Genomic DNA, 15,310 nt, shown 5'->3' on the forward strand with positions numbered 1-15,310 from the left:
ATAAATCTAAGACTTGATATTTCAACTTTTTTGTTTAGACCGTGAAATTTAGGTACTCCAATTTGTTAATCATTTTCAAGCTCATTTCAATATAATCTACCAACCAGCCCTTCCAACTTTGTGGCACTTACAGAATTGGCATTACTACCATCTGACCCATATATAGTTCTTTACAATTTACAAGGTACTTTTTCATCCATTATATTTAATTTGATCCTTACAACACCTTGTGAGGTAGGCAAGATGTGACATCTACATTTTATAGGTAAGGCAGCTGACACAGCAGGAACTGAATGGATCAGATCCTTTTTTACTCCACTGAGCATCTTCTTGGATACTGTCTTCATCCAGATTCTTGATAGAAATGAAGAGGACCTCCAGAGGCCAAGCTGACCCTGAATTCTTACATAGCACTGACTGGTATAGCAGTTTAAGCAGGTCAGTTCCTGCCCCAAGTCTGATTACCAACCCACAGGTTGCCATTCTATTCAAAATGATGGTATAGTCACCTGACTTACATAATTTTAATATCAGTCCCATTGGAAAAAAGGCAGATGAGGGTTGGTTACCAGAAAAAATTTCTACTTGCCTGTATCCACCAAGAGATAGTCATACCAACTGCTTAAAGAAGCCAAGTCTCCCTCTCTTCCAAAACCCCTATGGGGCCATGTTTTATTATCATTTATGGTTCTTAGCACATCCTATCCCACATTGTAATTGGTTGTATACATGTCTTACAACTAACTTCAAGTCATTCATCTTTATAACACTTAGCACTCAGCCCACTGCTGTCCGTGTAGGAGGCACTCATGTTGGTAAAAGATAAACCAATTCAAGTGAACATTCTTCCAACAGTATCTGGATCTCCTCCAAAAACAAACTTGTGACTAGAAGAGGCACAGACCATTGCTACATTCCTGCTAACATGACTGATTAAAATGCCCTTATAATTGGCTTGGTCACAGTTTCCAGCAGGTGCTGAGGCTTTTGCTTGTTAAACCAGCTTTCCTTGGATTGTTTTGTTTTCTTGTGTGTTTTGACCAAAAAATAAGAGTTCTCTAACAATAGGGACAGAATACATGAAATAGGACTACTTCTTAATATGTCAGTCAACCAATAAGGAAAATAAGTGATCAGTAACACAAAACATCTGTCAGTCTTCCAAGAAAGGAAAAAGGACTAACAAACAAGAATATAGTGCTTTACCATTTACAGATCTTTCACATACATTCCATTTGACCCTCACAACAACCCTGTGAGGTAGGCAGCACAGAGAGTCCCATTGAACAGATGAGGAAAGTGAATCTCAGAGCAATTAACTGATGTGCCCAAGGTTCAATACAAAATATTGATGTGCCCAATACAAAAAAATTTGTATTCATATCAGTCTTTGGCCTAAAAATTCAGCACCCAACCTCCCGTCATACTTGCCTACCTACTTCACAGGGATAATGAAGATAAAATGAATTCAAGGCTAGAAAAATACTTTGAGGGAAAAAAAAGCACTATGTAATTATACCCGCAAACTATAATTTTCCACGATATATGGCTCATTCCCCTTCTCATCCCAGCTTGTGCATGAATCCAGAATTTTATATTGCCTCTGTTCTGTGTTCAACTAAGCAACTGAGTAAGGCAGGGGAACAGTGTGATCCTCTTTAGTCATATAAATTACAATCAGGGTAACTGCTATTATAGCAAATTGAAAAACAACACAGAAAGGCCAATTTGCAACTGGGACCCACTGCAGCACACAGCAAAGCAAGGCAACATTATCAGATAGGGCAGGATTGCATAGAAGGAAACGTGGTGTCAGAGTTCACACTGGCACACACACACAGTTATCTAAGGCAAAGTGGTGGCAAAGAAGAGTCATTTGTTCCACATTATATAAACAAGAGCAAAAGATTCATGAGAACCCATGCAAAAGCATCTTAAGTCACACACATCTCTCCAGCTACCTACAGAGAATATAAACAACAGTGTCATCTTCATTTTAAAGAATGACTGTACCTGTGCTCTTATCCTGAGCTAAACCAAGGAAGAGCTCCACGCTAAACCTCCTTGGCTAAAATACAACCAGTACCATCATTCCTAGTCAGACTAATAAACAGAATGTCTTTTAAGGTAATGAATTAGATGGCTGTGTTTAGATTTTTTTTTTTCAGGATTCACTTTTGATTCTCCTGCTTTTAAGACCCAAAGAAAGTTATACTGAGTTTTTATTGGTGATTCTAAGTATATGTGTTTATAACAGTTAAAGTGTGATAGGTGAATTTAACATATTAAAAGAGTGCTATAGCATCTGTTTGGAAAAGATCATATACTACACAAACTATTCAAGTCATACAAAACCATTTTTCAGTGTCTTTTCAACTGAGAAGAATCCTATTCAGCACGCTTCTCCTCCTGAGGTGGTTCATACTGAGCAAGCTATGGGGCAAAGACAGAGGAGTTTAGGTGAATTTTATTCTAAATTGGGTAACAAACTTAATAGTAACAAAACAAGTTAACTATAGTATTCAATTTAATTACTGAATCAGTAAGTTTATATTAAAATCCTGTCCTTTTTAAACCACTCAGTGATATTTAGTATTTAATAAAATCAAACCTAATGAAAGCTCTTTTTATATAAACCTTTACAATTATTCCCATTCATGACTGCACTGCACAAATACTTGATATGCAATAATCTAGATCTTCCCAAAGATTTTGTGGCTTATAGTAAGGTACTTTCTTCCTCTCCACCATAAGTTTACTGAGCTTTCTCCTAAAAAATAGGAAAAAAAGAACTATGTGACATACATTAATCTAGCCACTCAATAGAGAGCAGCTAACATCTTTGACTTAAAAGGTGCCAAAAAGTTATCTGGCATTTACACGTTGTGGAATCTTGGATAATTTAACATACTGCATTTTCTTTTGTGCTGAGTTGTGGTTCCCTGCAACAACACTAAACTAAGATTTGAGTTGTTCCAATTAGCTGTTGGATTTGAGAAGATAACTCACTGTGCTTTAGTTTCCTCACCTATAAAATGGTCTGTGTACCTGTGTTCACTTATCTCACAAGCTGTTGAGAAGATAAAACACGAGAGGTGCCTAGAGTCATATGAAGTGCATTATGTGATTGAGAATGCAGTAAAAAGACTTAAGAAGTTCATGAAAATTCTCACAGGAGTTTAAACAAATAAAAACCTTCAGCACTAGACAAAACTAAGTGCAAACAAATTTACAGAGGTGCTTGAACACATTATAGGGCCGCCATATATGACTATGCAGATTGAGCACTGCACAATCTAAGAGGTGCCATTCACAAAGCAGTGGCCCTATACTGACCTACTTACTTAAATCAACTGCCTAAGACTCTCAAAAATCTCCATTAGCTTATAAATCAATATTCATTAACCAATATTCTCATCTTTTTGTTACCAAAGTTTCCCAAGAACCTCTTCTTGACCACACTTTGCTCATCCTATTTACAGTTTGCCATGGTTTTCTAGACAGGGCATCAGCTTGGCTTTGCAGTTAACCAAGATTGATATTCACCCTCCTCCCTCCCCTACTGTCCATTTTAGTGAGGTTTTGATCATACAGTCATTACAGGTGAAATTATTTTTAACATGAATTCTTTCAAAAATTTTACCTTTGTTTTTAGTTTTTTATTTTCTTCTACAATAGCTTCATATTTCTCTTTCATTTCTGCCAATTCTAGGCGAAGCAGCTCTATTTCTGGATTTTCTGGGGTAGCAGCTCCTAAGTGATGCTTTAAAAAACTAATATCAAAGTTAAGAATTTACTTGAGCAGAGATCAAAATCCAAATACTCAAAGAAAGTAACATTTTCAGTAATCAAAAGTATTTTAAAGGTTATTATCTATGTGAAAAAATAAGAGTTCAAAAAAAAAATAAACACCTTTTTCTGATTTGAAAAATGAAAAGGATACTCCAAAGCACTATTAGGTTTCTCTGGTTCTTCATATAAGGCTACCAATACTGCAAATCAAAAAGCAGAAAAAAACAACAGTTAAAGTCTTAAATTTGAGCGGCTGAAATTATATTCCATATAAATACTAAGTGCCTGTTATACACCACACACATTGCTAGGACTGCCTGTACCATGGTGATCAAGACAGACAAGATCCTGCTATCAATAAATTTACAGATAAGCAAGAAACTAGATCAAAAAAAAAAAAAAAAAAGAGCAAGCAGTGATACGGATAACAGGTTATGGGAGCATGCTGGAAGAACACCTAATTCAGCCTAGGGCACCGGGGAAATCTTCCCCAAGGAAGGGAAATAAGACCTGAGACCTAGGCAGTGAAGGTTTCAGATAAAAAGGGAAGGCCGAGGACAAAAGAACAGCAGATTCAGGAACTGAAAATTCAAGTATGGCTAGATAGAGTTGTGGACAGTGGGGCAGGAAAGTAAGCTGGGACCGGTGGTCGGGGGAGACTGGAGGATCCTGCAAGTTCAGTCAGACCTTGACCCTAAGAACAATATAGCATATAATTAAGCAGTTTTAAGCAGGGGAGTGACAGGATCACTCTTGACTCGTGTGGAAGACTGACGAATGGGATGAGGATTTAAAGGTAGGAAGACCAATTAAGACGCTGGTAAATCCAGCTTAAAAAAATAGTAACCTGCACTAGAGTGACAGAGGGATGAAAACAAGGCAGATAAAGCTGAGAAAAATTATGGAGAAAATCAACAGGGCTATGGGTAATTACTGGAAGGAAGATACTTTGAATTCAAAATGTTACAGCTTTGAATTCAACATGTTCAAGAATGAAGTTTCATACACCACATGCTAAATAACCACCAGACAAAAACTTTACCAGTAGTCAGCCTGTGCAATCAATATTTAGATATATACTTTGTGGTTTCATATCCAATAGTTTGTGTCAGCACTACCTGTGTCATTTTATACGGAACAGATTCCTCCCAGGATGTACCACTCAGATAAAAATCTCTCTAAACCATTGGTTAATATTTCTGTTGCATGGAGCTCTTTGAAAAATCTCATAAAAAACAAAAACTGTGACGACACACAGAAAGTGTGCTATCTAGACCCCAGGTTAAGAACTATTGTAAACCAACTTAGATGCTTTCCTTTTATTTTTTATTGTTTTTAATAATTCATAAATATAGGCAGTAGAAAAAAATCAAATAGGCAACTACTTCTAACAATTTATGTTCTGATAATTACTCTTCTAAATGTATTCACAGCACTATTTTTTGAGAAATTCGTGTATTTACATCACCACTACCCTCTCTTCTTTCGATGTTACAGTACACACTTTAATTCCTCTACTTATTACTTTTGTCTTTAAACTATAGGCTCAAACCTGTTCCTCCTTCCATTGATTTCCACTGATCTCTACCAAATCCTAATTTTATAAGACATGAAAACTCTTACCCTTTCTTCCTCCTCTTCCCTCACCCTTTCTTTTAGCTTCTAAATTTGTCAGTGGTACTTACAAGGTTGATAATTACAGAACATAAGGTAAATGTCAAGTTCCCTGTGCTTCTCTATAGATGAAATATACTTCGTTTTAATCAGACAAGAACTCTATACCCAGTGTTTTCCTTTTTGCCTTAGCAGCCAGGATTTTTAGAGGTTGATATAGTGCTCAAAATAACTAAAATGCTTCTTTTTCCAAACGACTTATCTTTATCTTTAGCCATCCTTACAATGTTTTAATGTTAGAAGCAGTTTCAAATCCTCTTGGAAATAAGCTGGATACAAATTATAAGTTAAGTCTGTGTAAAGTACACAAGATCAAATCTTAAATAGATCACATCGGTAGGTACTCTGTTGTCTGATGTTACTTAGGAGACTGGAAATCTAGGGAGGCTGAGTGGAAATACCAGTAGATGTCAGCAAGGGAAAAGAAACCTCCAGTGGTGTCCAGTCTCTCATGAAGGAAAATCCATGTATGAGCACAAATGTATATCTTCATTTACCTCCCACAATGGTCACATCTCTGCCCTTTCCAGTCTTTCATTCACTCCATCCAGCCATTCTGGCCTCCTTACTCTTCTGAAACTCTTGACATCATATTTCGTTCAGGTCTCTGCTCAAATGTTATTTCTTAAGAAAAGCCTTTCCCCACCACCGTATATAAAATGGCACACCCATCACTCTTTATTCCCTTTGCTATGTTTTTATTCACATAACAGTTACCATTGGCTGACACTATGTGTTTATCTGTCTCCCCCAACTAGGGTATAAGCTCATTTAGAGCAGGGACTTTTTTTTTCCACACTCTGTTGTATCCCCAGTGCCTAGAACAGAGACCTGAATTAAATGGATAAATAAATGAAAGAAATGAGCTTGTGGAGTTTTGTTTTGTTGGGGGTAGGGGGGAGATTGATGAAATTACAACTCTGTGATCCTTCCGGAGAGTCAGCACAGTGTTTTCATAGAGGCTCTTAATGTTCACTGAAACTTATTAGCAAAGAGATGGGAAACTAGTACCTAAGGTAGGTAGCAGTTCAAAATTACCAGCCCATGCTTGGAAATTAAAAGCTCTGCTTTCTGCTAAGATCCAGAGTTGTTATTCTCCCAGAATTTTCTCCTAACTTTTGCTTCTGGCCAAAAAGTAGTTACCAAATTATTACCACTTACTATTCTCATATGGACCCAGATCATCATTCCTGCCAGCTCTTCTGTTCTACGTCCTTGAGAGTCCCAGCCAGTAAGTGAGTAGGACATAATGAGCATTCACATTACTGCTTATTAGCAGTACCCACACTATCTCTTGGAACCCTCCAGTTTCAAGCACCTTATTCCTCTTAGATCTTGAACCCCAGAGTAAGAGATGCAGTGTAACAGCTTCCATTTTAAAAAATGAAAATATAACCATTTTGATGTGCCCTCAAGCTCTTTAAACTGTAATTCCTCTTAATTATTAAATCTGTACAAAGTGCGAATTGATACAGAATACAAAACGGGGTTCATTTGAAAAGCCATAGCCAAACCGCTACTTTGGGAATTAGGTTCATTTAGCTACTTTATAGCCTGCTTTCAAATCTGGTCATTTTTCCACTTGACCTCTGTTCGAGGGAAAATATTTCTGTACAGTATTTTGAGGACTCCGCAAAAACTGTCAGGAGAGAGGACTTGGGCTCTCAAGGTCTTTAGCAAGCATGCTCACTGCGGCTGCTCGAGGCAAAGCAATGGAAGTTGGAGGGACTTTGCAACAGCTGCAGGAGTTTCACTCCCCGCGGGGAGAGCGGTAGCCTGAGCGAGGCTACCCTACCCGGGCCGCGTCCGGCAGCCAGGCGTGCGCCGGTCTCCGCTGAACCCCGAGGCCCCCCTCGCTGGACCCCAGACGGGTCCCACCTGTTCTCCTTCCCCACGCCACGGCCCGTCAGGGGCGCAGCGCCGAGGATCACGACGAGGGCACGAGGAACCCTCTCCTGGCCCATGCTCACCCTTGGTCAGCGTGTCCAGCACCCCCGACTTCTCCAAGTACCTCCGGAACTGCTCGCGCTTCGAGTCGGCGGCCTGAGGAGACACGGCGGGTCAGCGGCCGAAGCCCGGGGGCCGGAGCAGGAAGAAGGCGCTGGGGGTCCGGCAACCCCGACTCCGCCTCGCTACCTCAAGCCCCCAAAACCTGCGCGCGCCCCAACTCCCACCCGAGCCGACCAGCGGCTGGCTACCGCCCGCACTCCCCCCAGCCATGCCGCGCCCCCCTCACTTTGTAATAGGCCATAGTGACAGCGGCAGCGGCGTAGCTGGCGCCCGAAACCGTGGCTGGCGGGCTCGGAACAGCACTGCTCGTGCGCAGAAGGGCTCCCGCGCCTGCGCACTTGCGAACCACGGCCTGGGACCGCCGGGGTGTGGCCTGTTTTCATGGCGACCAGGACGCTCTGAACGCCCCATAGCGGGCTGAGCGGAAGGAGGCTGCGTATGCCCGCCCCTCTGGCTAGCGAAGCAGCACCTCTCTTTCCTTTTCCGGTCCTCGCCGCAATTCGGTTGCTTAGCGGGAGGCTAGGTTTTGGTAACTCGGGACTAGGGTCCAGGTGGGGCCAAAGGTGGACGTGGCGCCAGGGAGTGGGGCCTGCGGAGCCTTGGGGCTCTTGGACTGAACCCACAGAGGAGGGTCTCCCGACACCGAGAGTGGGCGGACCTGTCTCAGCTGGAACCTCAGGAGCTGTGGCGACCTGTCTGAGCTGGCTTCTCTCTCAGCCGACGAGAGCAACCTTGGATTTGCAGTGGCTTGAGGACTGCTTAGAATCGTATGTTTCGACTCCCATCTTTTACGTTTGGAGTCTCCTTGTTTTGTGGCCGGCTCAATGTGGGCTCCGGAGGGTAAGCAGTAACGTGCGAATAATAGCACTTTTGAGCGCTTTTGTGTGCCTGGCAGTGAATTAAACACATATGTTTCTTATTTTAATCTTGACACCATCCCTGTAAGGTGGATACTGTGAGTAAACTAGCGAGGTCAGATGACCAGTGAGTAGCAGAGCTCAATCTTCCAATCCTGGCACTGAATCACGATGCTATAAACTGGTGAAAGAAAGAGACCGATCTTTTTAAGATTTTATTTACTAGATAGCAGTTATAGTCAAGACACATCAGGTTCCAGTCTATAAGGAAACTAAGTTAAGTCGCAGGGGCAAACAAAATTTAACCAGTGTCCAAAAATAAAAGATTAATAACTAAAAGAAGGAATTACATAGACCAAGAACAATCTCCGAAGCCTGTACTCCCTTCAAGGAAAAACCTGGTTCCATTTAACTTCAGTTCTGAACATAAGATTTTCCCCAAATCAGTTTTCACATACTTTGAAGGGAGCCCCGTGAAAAAGTAATCCTGATTTGGTAACTCTATGTCTTTGAATTTGAAACCACTCCTTCCCAATTCAGAATTAGAGCCATTGTCCCTTTTTAAAATGGGTTTGCTGTTGTCTGTCTAAACACCTGGTCTTTAGAACAGCCCTTATCTGTATCATCTGTGTTCCACCATCACTAGGCTACTTCTATGATAATATAATATGTAGAATGTGTAAAAGCCAACAGCTGTTCAGATTTGAAGATCTGTGGGAGCCCGCCTACCAATGAGGTTGTTTGTCAGTGACACTAAAGGATTTGGAGAACAAGCAGCATGGTTATTGCAGGTTCTGACCAACTCGGATTCAAAAGACAACCCTCCCAAAGAATCAGGAGTGTCTGGAGTGTCAAGTGGTTGGAAGCCTCCCTGTGAAGGAGCAAGGGTTCTGATAGTGCTCTCTCTCAGCTGGCCCTTGAGGTTACCTTTAGGAGGTAATGCCTGGTTTTCATTTTCTGCAGAGGGACCGTATGTAGCACGAAGCCACTTCGGTCTCCAAGTGCAGTTAGCTGGCAGAGAGAAAACTGTTTGGGGTGACTGCCCTGTGCGGTTGTTCAGATCTATAGCATCACCTGGAATAGAACAGTGACCTCTAGAGTAGTGGTCCCTTTTCCTGTCTTTGCTGTCAGTTTCTCTTTTTTCTCTCAACTGGTCACCATGAACTTCTTTTCCAGATATTTTATGAGTGTCTTCTTTATTACTTGAGCTGATGTTTTGAAGATGACTACACGTAGTCCTAGGTGTGCACATCTCATTAGAAAGTACAGTTTCCTCTTCATCCAAAATGCCTTTCTCATCATTTCTACTGTGATTATCAGGGTCTGTCTGAAATGCAGATGAATTTAAACTAGGGTACACTGCTGTGTGTGTTTGCTTGTCCACTAACAGGCTGTAATCAGGTGCGGAAGAGAGTCGTTTCAGTGAATTTGCAGATGTGTTTTGATATTTGGCAAGGTTTTGTTTTGATTTGTTTGTACAGAATTCATTATGTTCATCCTTCAATTTATATTGTCCCCAAAGCCCCCTTTTAATCTTTTTAAAACCTAGGTGGAAAATTTCTAGAACATTTAGGAAAAGTGAAACAGTAGCTATGGATTGCATAAATAATAGGAATATCGTCTTTTCTGTGGGTCTTGAGACAAAACAGTCAATTATATTTGGACATGGGTGGCCATGGCATTTAAATAGAGGCTCTAAGTGAAATCCATATAAAAGATACTGTCCAATCATGAACCCAACTTCAACCACAGAGCGAGTGAAAATGTGTATCACGTAAGTGCAAAGCAAGGTTCCTCTGAGTGGAGCTTTATTTAGTTTCCTTTGCTCCAGCTGACAAAGTTCTTGCTCCAGTCTCCTCCGGTCTCCAGGCAGTTCAAGCTCTACCCACTCCAGTTCTCCTCTCAGTTGAGCTTTCTTCATCTGCCTCTCCTTCTCCAGAACTCTCAATCGGTACAAAGCATGGCCCATGTAGACCAGGGAAGGTGAAGACACAAATATCACCTGCAAAACCCAGTATCTAATGAGGGAGATAGGAAAGGCCTGATCATAGCATACATTTCTGCAGCCGGGCTGTTCTGTATTGCAGATGAAGCCAGACTGCTCATCATTCCAGACATCTTCAGCTGCTACACCCAGAACAAGCATCCGAAATATGAACAGGATAGTGAGCCAGATCTTTCCAATCATGGTAGAGTGCATGTGAACTTCCTCCAGGATGCCTCCAAGGAAATTCCAATCCCCCATGCTTATTTAGTCAGCCATCTTAGCTCTGAACCCCATCAAATAGGCAGATAAAATCTTCCATTCTGAAGGGCGTGCTGTTTCTTAGGCAAACCTACAGCCAAAATATGAACAAAGTATCACTCAGCATGCCTGTTGCTCTACTTTTTCCCTAGAAAGTTGTAATCAGTTACAAGAATGTGTTTAAGATGACAGGAATTTAAAATCATTTATGTTTAGACCTTACAATGCAATGAAAAAAAAAAGATACCTGGAGGTGAGGTATATATATTCTCTATGAGGAATAAAATTGTAGGAGTCCCTGTAAGGAATCATGTGGCTGAAGTTTGTTGTTGTTTTACTTTTTTAAACTGAGAACTTTTGGAGAGGTTCCTAAAATGACTGAATTGATCTTACAAACCTATTTATTAAGATTATTGTATATAAAAGCTATAACCAAAGTCAATGATTTTAAAATTTCATTTATGCACAAAGGAAAATACATGTACGTGTTTCATTTCATAATCCAGTAAGGCACAGCATTTAATGCAACCAAAGGAAATGGATCTGGCTCTTGCTATAAGAATTTAGATTTGTTTTTTTAATCCACACTTAAATGTCTAAATTCTGGTTTCTTTTTGCCAGTTTTGAGCATTTTCAGAAATCATTTCAGTAATATGTTTATGGATTTTTATAAAATTATTACTATACTTTTTATAAAATTATTACTATACTTGGCTGTGAAAAATTTTGTAAGTATTTATCATCTTAGAATGAACTCCAAAAGTTCTCAGCTATTTTGTACTACCAGGATATTATTAGATATTATTTGAAATAAATGGATCATTCTTATGGTGGTCATATTAGAGAAATTTTCATTTTAACAGTATTTGACCTTTTTAAGACATGTGGCTTGCTTTGTGGAGGGAGCAGTGGGGTGAGTTATAATTTAGATGCTTGGATTATCAGCCAGTAGGCTCCATATAAGTTGATACCCTAGGATATCTAAGAGGAAACACATCCCAAAAGAAAGAAAAAAAGTGAAGGGTTTTCATTCACTTTCATTTAAAATATAAATGTATGTCCTACATCCCTTATAGAAAGGGAAGTGCTACATAATCAAACAACATACTGAGATATTACAGTTACAAGATATGTTCATCACAAAAATCCTATGAGGTAGGTATGTTGTTTCACCATTTTGCAGATGAGGCACACCTTAACTTACCCAAGGTCACACAGCTAGAATTGGCATTCAGACCCAATCATTGTGGCTCTAAAGTCAGCTCTTAACTGTTTAACTAAACTGTTATTTTTCCCTCTTTAAGCACATTTGAAATTTTCATGAAAGAGACGTTAAAAAAATCAGCTGTTTTCTGTTTAAAGTTTATTTAAATTAGGTATGTCAAATATTGATAGTTTTGACTTTTTAAATAATGTGTTCTAGAGCCTTTAGTTCCTTTTTTAAAGCTTTATGTAGTGAAAAAGATTTGCAAAAGCATCAGCCTTCTAAAATTCAGTTGTATTCCTGAGATAGGGAAAATTTCTTTGAATTTATTATGTTAATAATAGCATACTCTTTGACCCAACAATCCAAAGCACTTTAAAGTGTGAGAAAAGATATTATTTTTGTTGTTTGTTTATAATAATCACAACTTGAAAACATCCAAAATAATTATCAATACAAGAAAGACTGTATTTTACATATAAATAATAATACATCCACAGTGTGGTACTATGCAGCCAGTAGAAATAATAAATATATAAACAAAAGCAAAACAAAACTTTGTTATATTGTTTCAGTAACATTCAGGTTATAAAATAGAATAGTGTGGCCCCATTATTGTAAATTTATTTGTATGTAGAGATGTATACAATAAAGCCTGGAAGGGTATTCATCAAAATATTAATTATGATTATCTCTGGGCAGCGTGATTACAATTGACTTAATTTTTTTATAATTATATATATTTAAACTTTTTTTTTACCATGAGCACTTTACTTTTATAATCACAAAAAGAAAGAAAAAATTTTTTTCCATAAAGGACAAAAGTATGGTATTTGCTGGAAGAAGTAGTAGTATTTAGCTACAAATCTTAGGTTCTCAAGCTTTCATAGCAAATGACATGAACACTCGTATACATCGATACAGTACTATAAAATTCAAAAGAAAAAGAAAAAAAAACATTTCAAATGACTCTTAGATATCTAAAACAGAGAGATTAACACAAACCTTTCTGGATTGAAGCAGATCATGCTTAAAAGTTATACCACAGCCATCTTCAAATTATTGTCTGAAAGCTTGTTCCTTCACAGGTGTAGAGCAGATTCAGTTTGGTTCAATGTGGTGAATGAGTCAGCCATCAGCTAAAATCCATTTCCTTCTCATCACTCTTCTAAAGCAGTGCTATCCAGTAGACCTTTTTGCAGCAACATTGAAGTAGACTCTATCTGCGCTGTCCAATAAGGTGCCCACTAGCAACGCACAGCTACTGAATACTTGCAATGTGGCTGGTGTAACAGAGGAACTGAGTTTTTAATTTTATTTAATTTTAATTAAACTTAAAGAACTACCTGTACCTAGTGGCTACATTATTGGACAGCACAGATGAAGAATAGTTCCCATATTTCTAATAAGACAGCACAGTTTAGAAGACTAAAATGATGAGCCCCAAATTAAGCTGAATAAATGGTTCCTCTTTAATTCAGAGATGTCAAATTTAAAACACCAGATGTTTGTGTGTGTATTTTTAATGGTAATTTTGTCCCCTGGGGAACCCAGTAAGATATCACTTTTTGATAATGTGAACGGTGTTTCTAGTACCAAAAAAATCTAACTAGATGATAACTTCTTAGTCATCAGTCTTAATAATCAATGGGTCATGTCCGATTTCATAGTTAGATGAATCCTGTTTCTCTGTCTAGTTTTCTATTATTAACAATTATGTTGCACTTTAGGTCATTAAAGATCTCTCTTCAGAGCTAGTGACCTGGTGGGCTGGTGATGGCAGATGAATATTTCTTCCCTGGGCTTCTTTGCCAACCAATAGCTACTTTTCAGATTAAATGCAACTCTTTCATCAGGGAAAAAAGTTTATATATTTTTTTCATATTTGTACATTATGTCATATAAATTACTAATAAACTTAAAAAACACTATGCCTCATTAGTAGTCAGAGAAATACAAATTAAAATAACGTATTATTTTTTAACTATCAAAATGCAAATTTTCCCAAGATTTATAATACCTGCCTTTGCCAAAAGTATGAGGAAACCGTTAATTCATATGCTATCTGTAAGAATATAAGTGGTACAGTTACTTAAAAGGCAGTCTAAATCGGTCAAAATTAACGTTTCTGCTTCTGGATGCTTGAACTATTCATTCATTCACTCTCAAAGACACACTGCACGTACTAGGATAGTACATGGTAATAGTACAAAGTCAGCAACAACTTCAGTGTTCAACAGAGGAATGGTTAAATAAACTATAATATATCTTTATCATTCAGCAATTCAGAGAATAAAGGTCTCTATGAACTAACAGAAAGATCCCTAAGTTATTATAAAACAAGTTACAGAACAATCTATATAATGTGAGCTCATTGTCTTATTAAAAACCCATATTTCATATATTTAAATAGCAAAAACAGCAAGATTAACCCAAACCTCTCTTAGCTTAGGTGAATCTGAGGAGCTGGAAGTTATACCATAGTCGTCTTCGACTTGTTCTGTGAATTTCTCTCCTTGGGGGTGCAGAGCAGATTCAGTGCCCTTCAGTGCCATGAGTGAGTCAGCCATCAACTGAAATCCATTTCCCTTTCTGCTCATCTAGGGTAGAAAAAGGTCGGGGAGAATACACACCCGACTGGTGACAGTGGTCATCACAAGGGAAAAAAGCAGGTTTGGGGTGGAAAGGTAAAAGGGATTCTTATTATTGAAGTTCTTATAAAAATCTTTGTTTCACCAAGAACATACTTATATTCTCATACTCAAATTTAAAAAAAATTTTTTAACAAATCCCAGATCAGCTTTTCTCAAAATGCTCAAATACTACTTTTCTCACTATATCTAATTAAGCAGGTATCCGCCTTTCACAATCCAGCAACATGTTTAGATGGGTGTTTATAAACAAAACACGTTGATGATTAAAGAAGGAAAAATTGTATTTTCTGTGTTCAGATGACCTAAAACTACTATTTTGGAGAAAGAATGGCCAGCAATCTGGATTCTATACAGGAAAAGCACACAAGCATCTCAGCTTTCAGATATAACGTTTTGCCTTTTGTAAATAAATCGTACACACTCTGAGCACATGAAAGATGAGATCTTATCATGGATCTCCAAAGGAGTCCAGGAACATGATTTGCACCAGAAAGACAATTCCATTTCCTTGGGATGCTATACACCCTATTAGAATCTTAAACTAGCAGTCCAGAGAACTCACTCTTCTTCTATAAGGTATTTCCACCATTTCCGTGTACCCACAGAAATGTTTCTTCCCCTACTCCCGTGATACTGTATTTGGGGAACACAGCGCTGATAGACTGGGAGGGCAGGAGAGTATGGGCTTCCAAGTCATTACCAACCTTTAAATCCTGCCCTCTCTTAGACAACTTATTTGATTTTTTAAAAAGTTTCCATGTCCTCATCTCTAAGATACAGAGAAATAGCTACCTTTCTGAGCTGTTAAAAAAAGATTAGCAATAATGCATGTGAAACACATCAAATAGTGACCTGTTGACTTGAACAGTGATCG

General features: G+C 38.8%; 4 protein-coding genes across 8 annotated transcripts in view; 1 reads left to right on the plus strand and 3 right to left on the minus strand.

Annotated features, from left to right (window-relative positions):
* Positions 1-644: 644 nt before the first annotated feature.
* Positions 645-7,834, minus strand: MYCBP (MYC binding protein). Of its 2 annotated transcripts, XM_032493902.1 has the most exons (5): positions 7,703-7,823; positions 7,437-7,509; positions 3,944-3,992; positions 3,644-3,773; positions 645-2,433 (listed from the first exon to the last, which is right to left on the minus strand). In XM_032493902.1, exons 1-5 carry the CDS (start codon positions 7,715-7,717, stop codon positions 2,389-2,391), a joined length of 312 nt encoding a protein of 103 aa, XP_032349793.1. In that variant the 5' UTR covers positions 7,718-7,823; the 3' UTR covers positions 645-2,388. The 2 variants fall into 2 exon arrangements, with proteins under 2 accessions (XP_032349793.1, XP_032349794.1); XM_032493903.1 differs by lacking the exon at positions 645-2,433 and having other exon boundaries at positions 3,913-3,992; positions 7,703-7,834.
* The window catches only part of AKIRIN1 (akirin 1), a 92,410-nt gene continuing 84,920 nt past the window's right edge, over positions 7,821-15,310 (plus strand). The window contains exon 1 of one of the 3 annotated variants that reach the window (XM_032493899.1): positions 7,821-8,316. In XM_032493899.1, the coding sequence (XP_032349790.1) occupies positions 7,915-8,316 (402 nt within the window). In that variant the 5' untranslated portion in view covers positions 7,821-7,914. The remainder of the gene's footprint in view (positions 8,317-15,310) is intronic. The other 2 variants (XM_032493900.1, XM_032493901.1) reach the window with 2 other exon arrangements.
* On the minus strand, positions 8,626-14,301 carry GJA9 (gap junction protein alpha 9). 2 transcript variants are annotated; one of them, XM_032493895.1, is made up of 2 exons: positions 14,262-14,301; positions 8,626-10,669 (listed from the first exon to the last, which is right to left on the minus strand). In XM_032493895.1, the coding sequence occupies exon 2, from the start codon at positions 10,576-10,578 to the stop codon at positions 9,031-9,033; it is 1,548 nt and encodes a 515-aa protein (XP_032349786.1). In that variant the 5' UTR covers positions 10,579-10,669; positions 14,262-14,301; the 3' UTR covers positions 8,626-9,030. The 2 variants fall into 2 exon arrangements, with proteins under 2 accessions (XP_032349786.1, XP_006186410.1); XM_006186348.2 differs by lacking the exon at positions 14,262-14,301 and adding an exon at positions 12,788-12,907.
* The window catches only part of RHBDL2 (rhomboid like 2), a 43,662-nt gene continuing 42,503 nt past the window's right edge, over positions 14,152-15,310 (minus strand). The window contains exon 8 of the mRNA XM_032493896.1: positions 14,152-14,382. Coding sequence (XP_032349787.1) covers positions 14,188-14,382 — 195 coding nt within the window. The 3' untranslated portion in view covers positions 14,152-14,187. The remainder of the gene's footprint in view (positions 14,383-15,310) is intronic.

This window comes from Camelus ferus, chromosome 13, assembly GCF_009834535.1.
Source record: "Camelus ferus isolate YT-003-E chromosome 13, BCGSAC_Cfer_1.0, whole genome shotgun sequence".
NCBI lineage: Eukaryota > Metazoa > Chordata > Mammalia > Artiodactyla > Camelidae > Camelus > Camelus ferus.

Coding starts and splice junctions, on each gene's coding strand:
- GJA9 (XM_032493895.1), bottom strand. CDS start 10,578: ATGGGGGATTGGAATTTCCTTGGAGGCATCCTGGAGGAAGTTCACATG.
- MYCBP (XM_032493902.1), bottom strand. Junction 3,993..7,436: donor GCTGGACACGCTGACCAAGG/GTGAGCATGGGC, acceptor TTTGATTTGCAG/TATTGGTAGCCTTATATGAA. Junction 2,434..3,643: donor ATAAAAAACTAAAAACAAAG/GTAAAATTTTTG, acceptor TTTGCCCCATAG/CTTGCTCAGTATGAACCACC.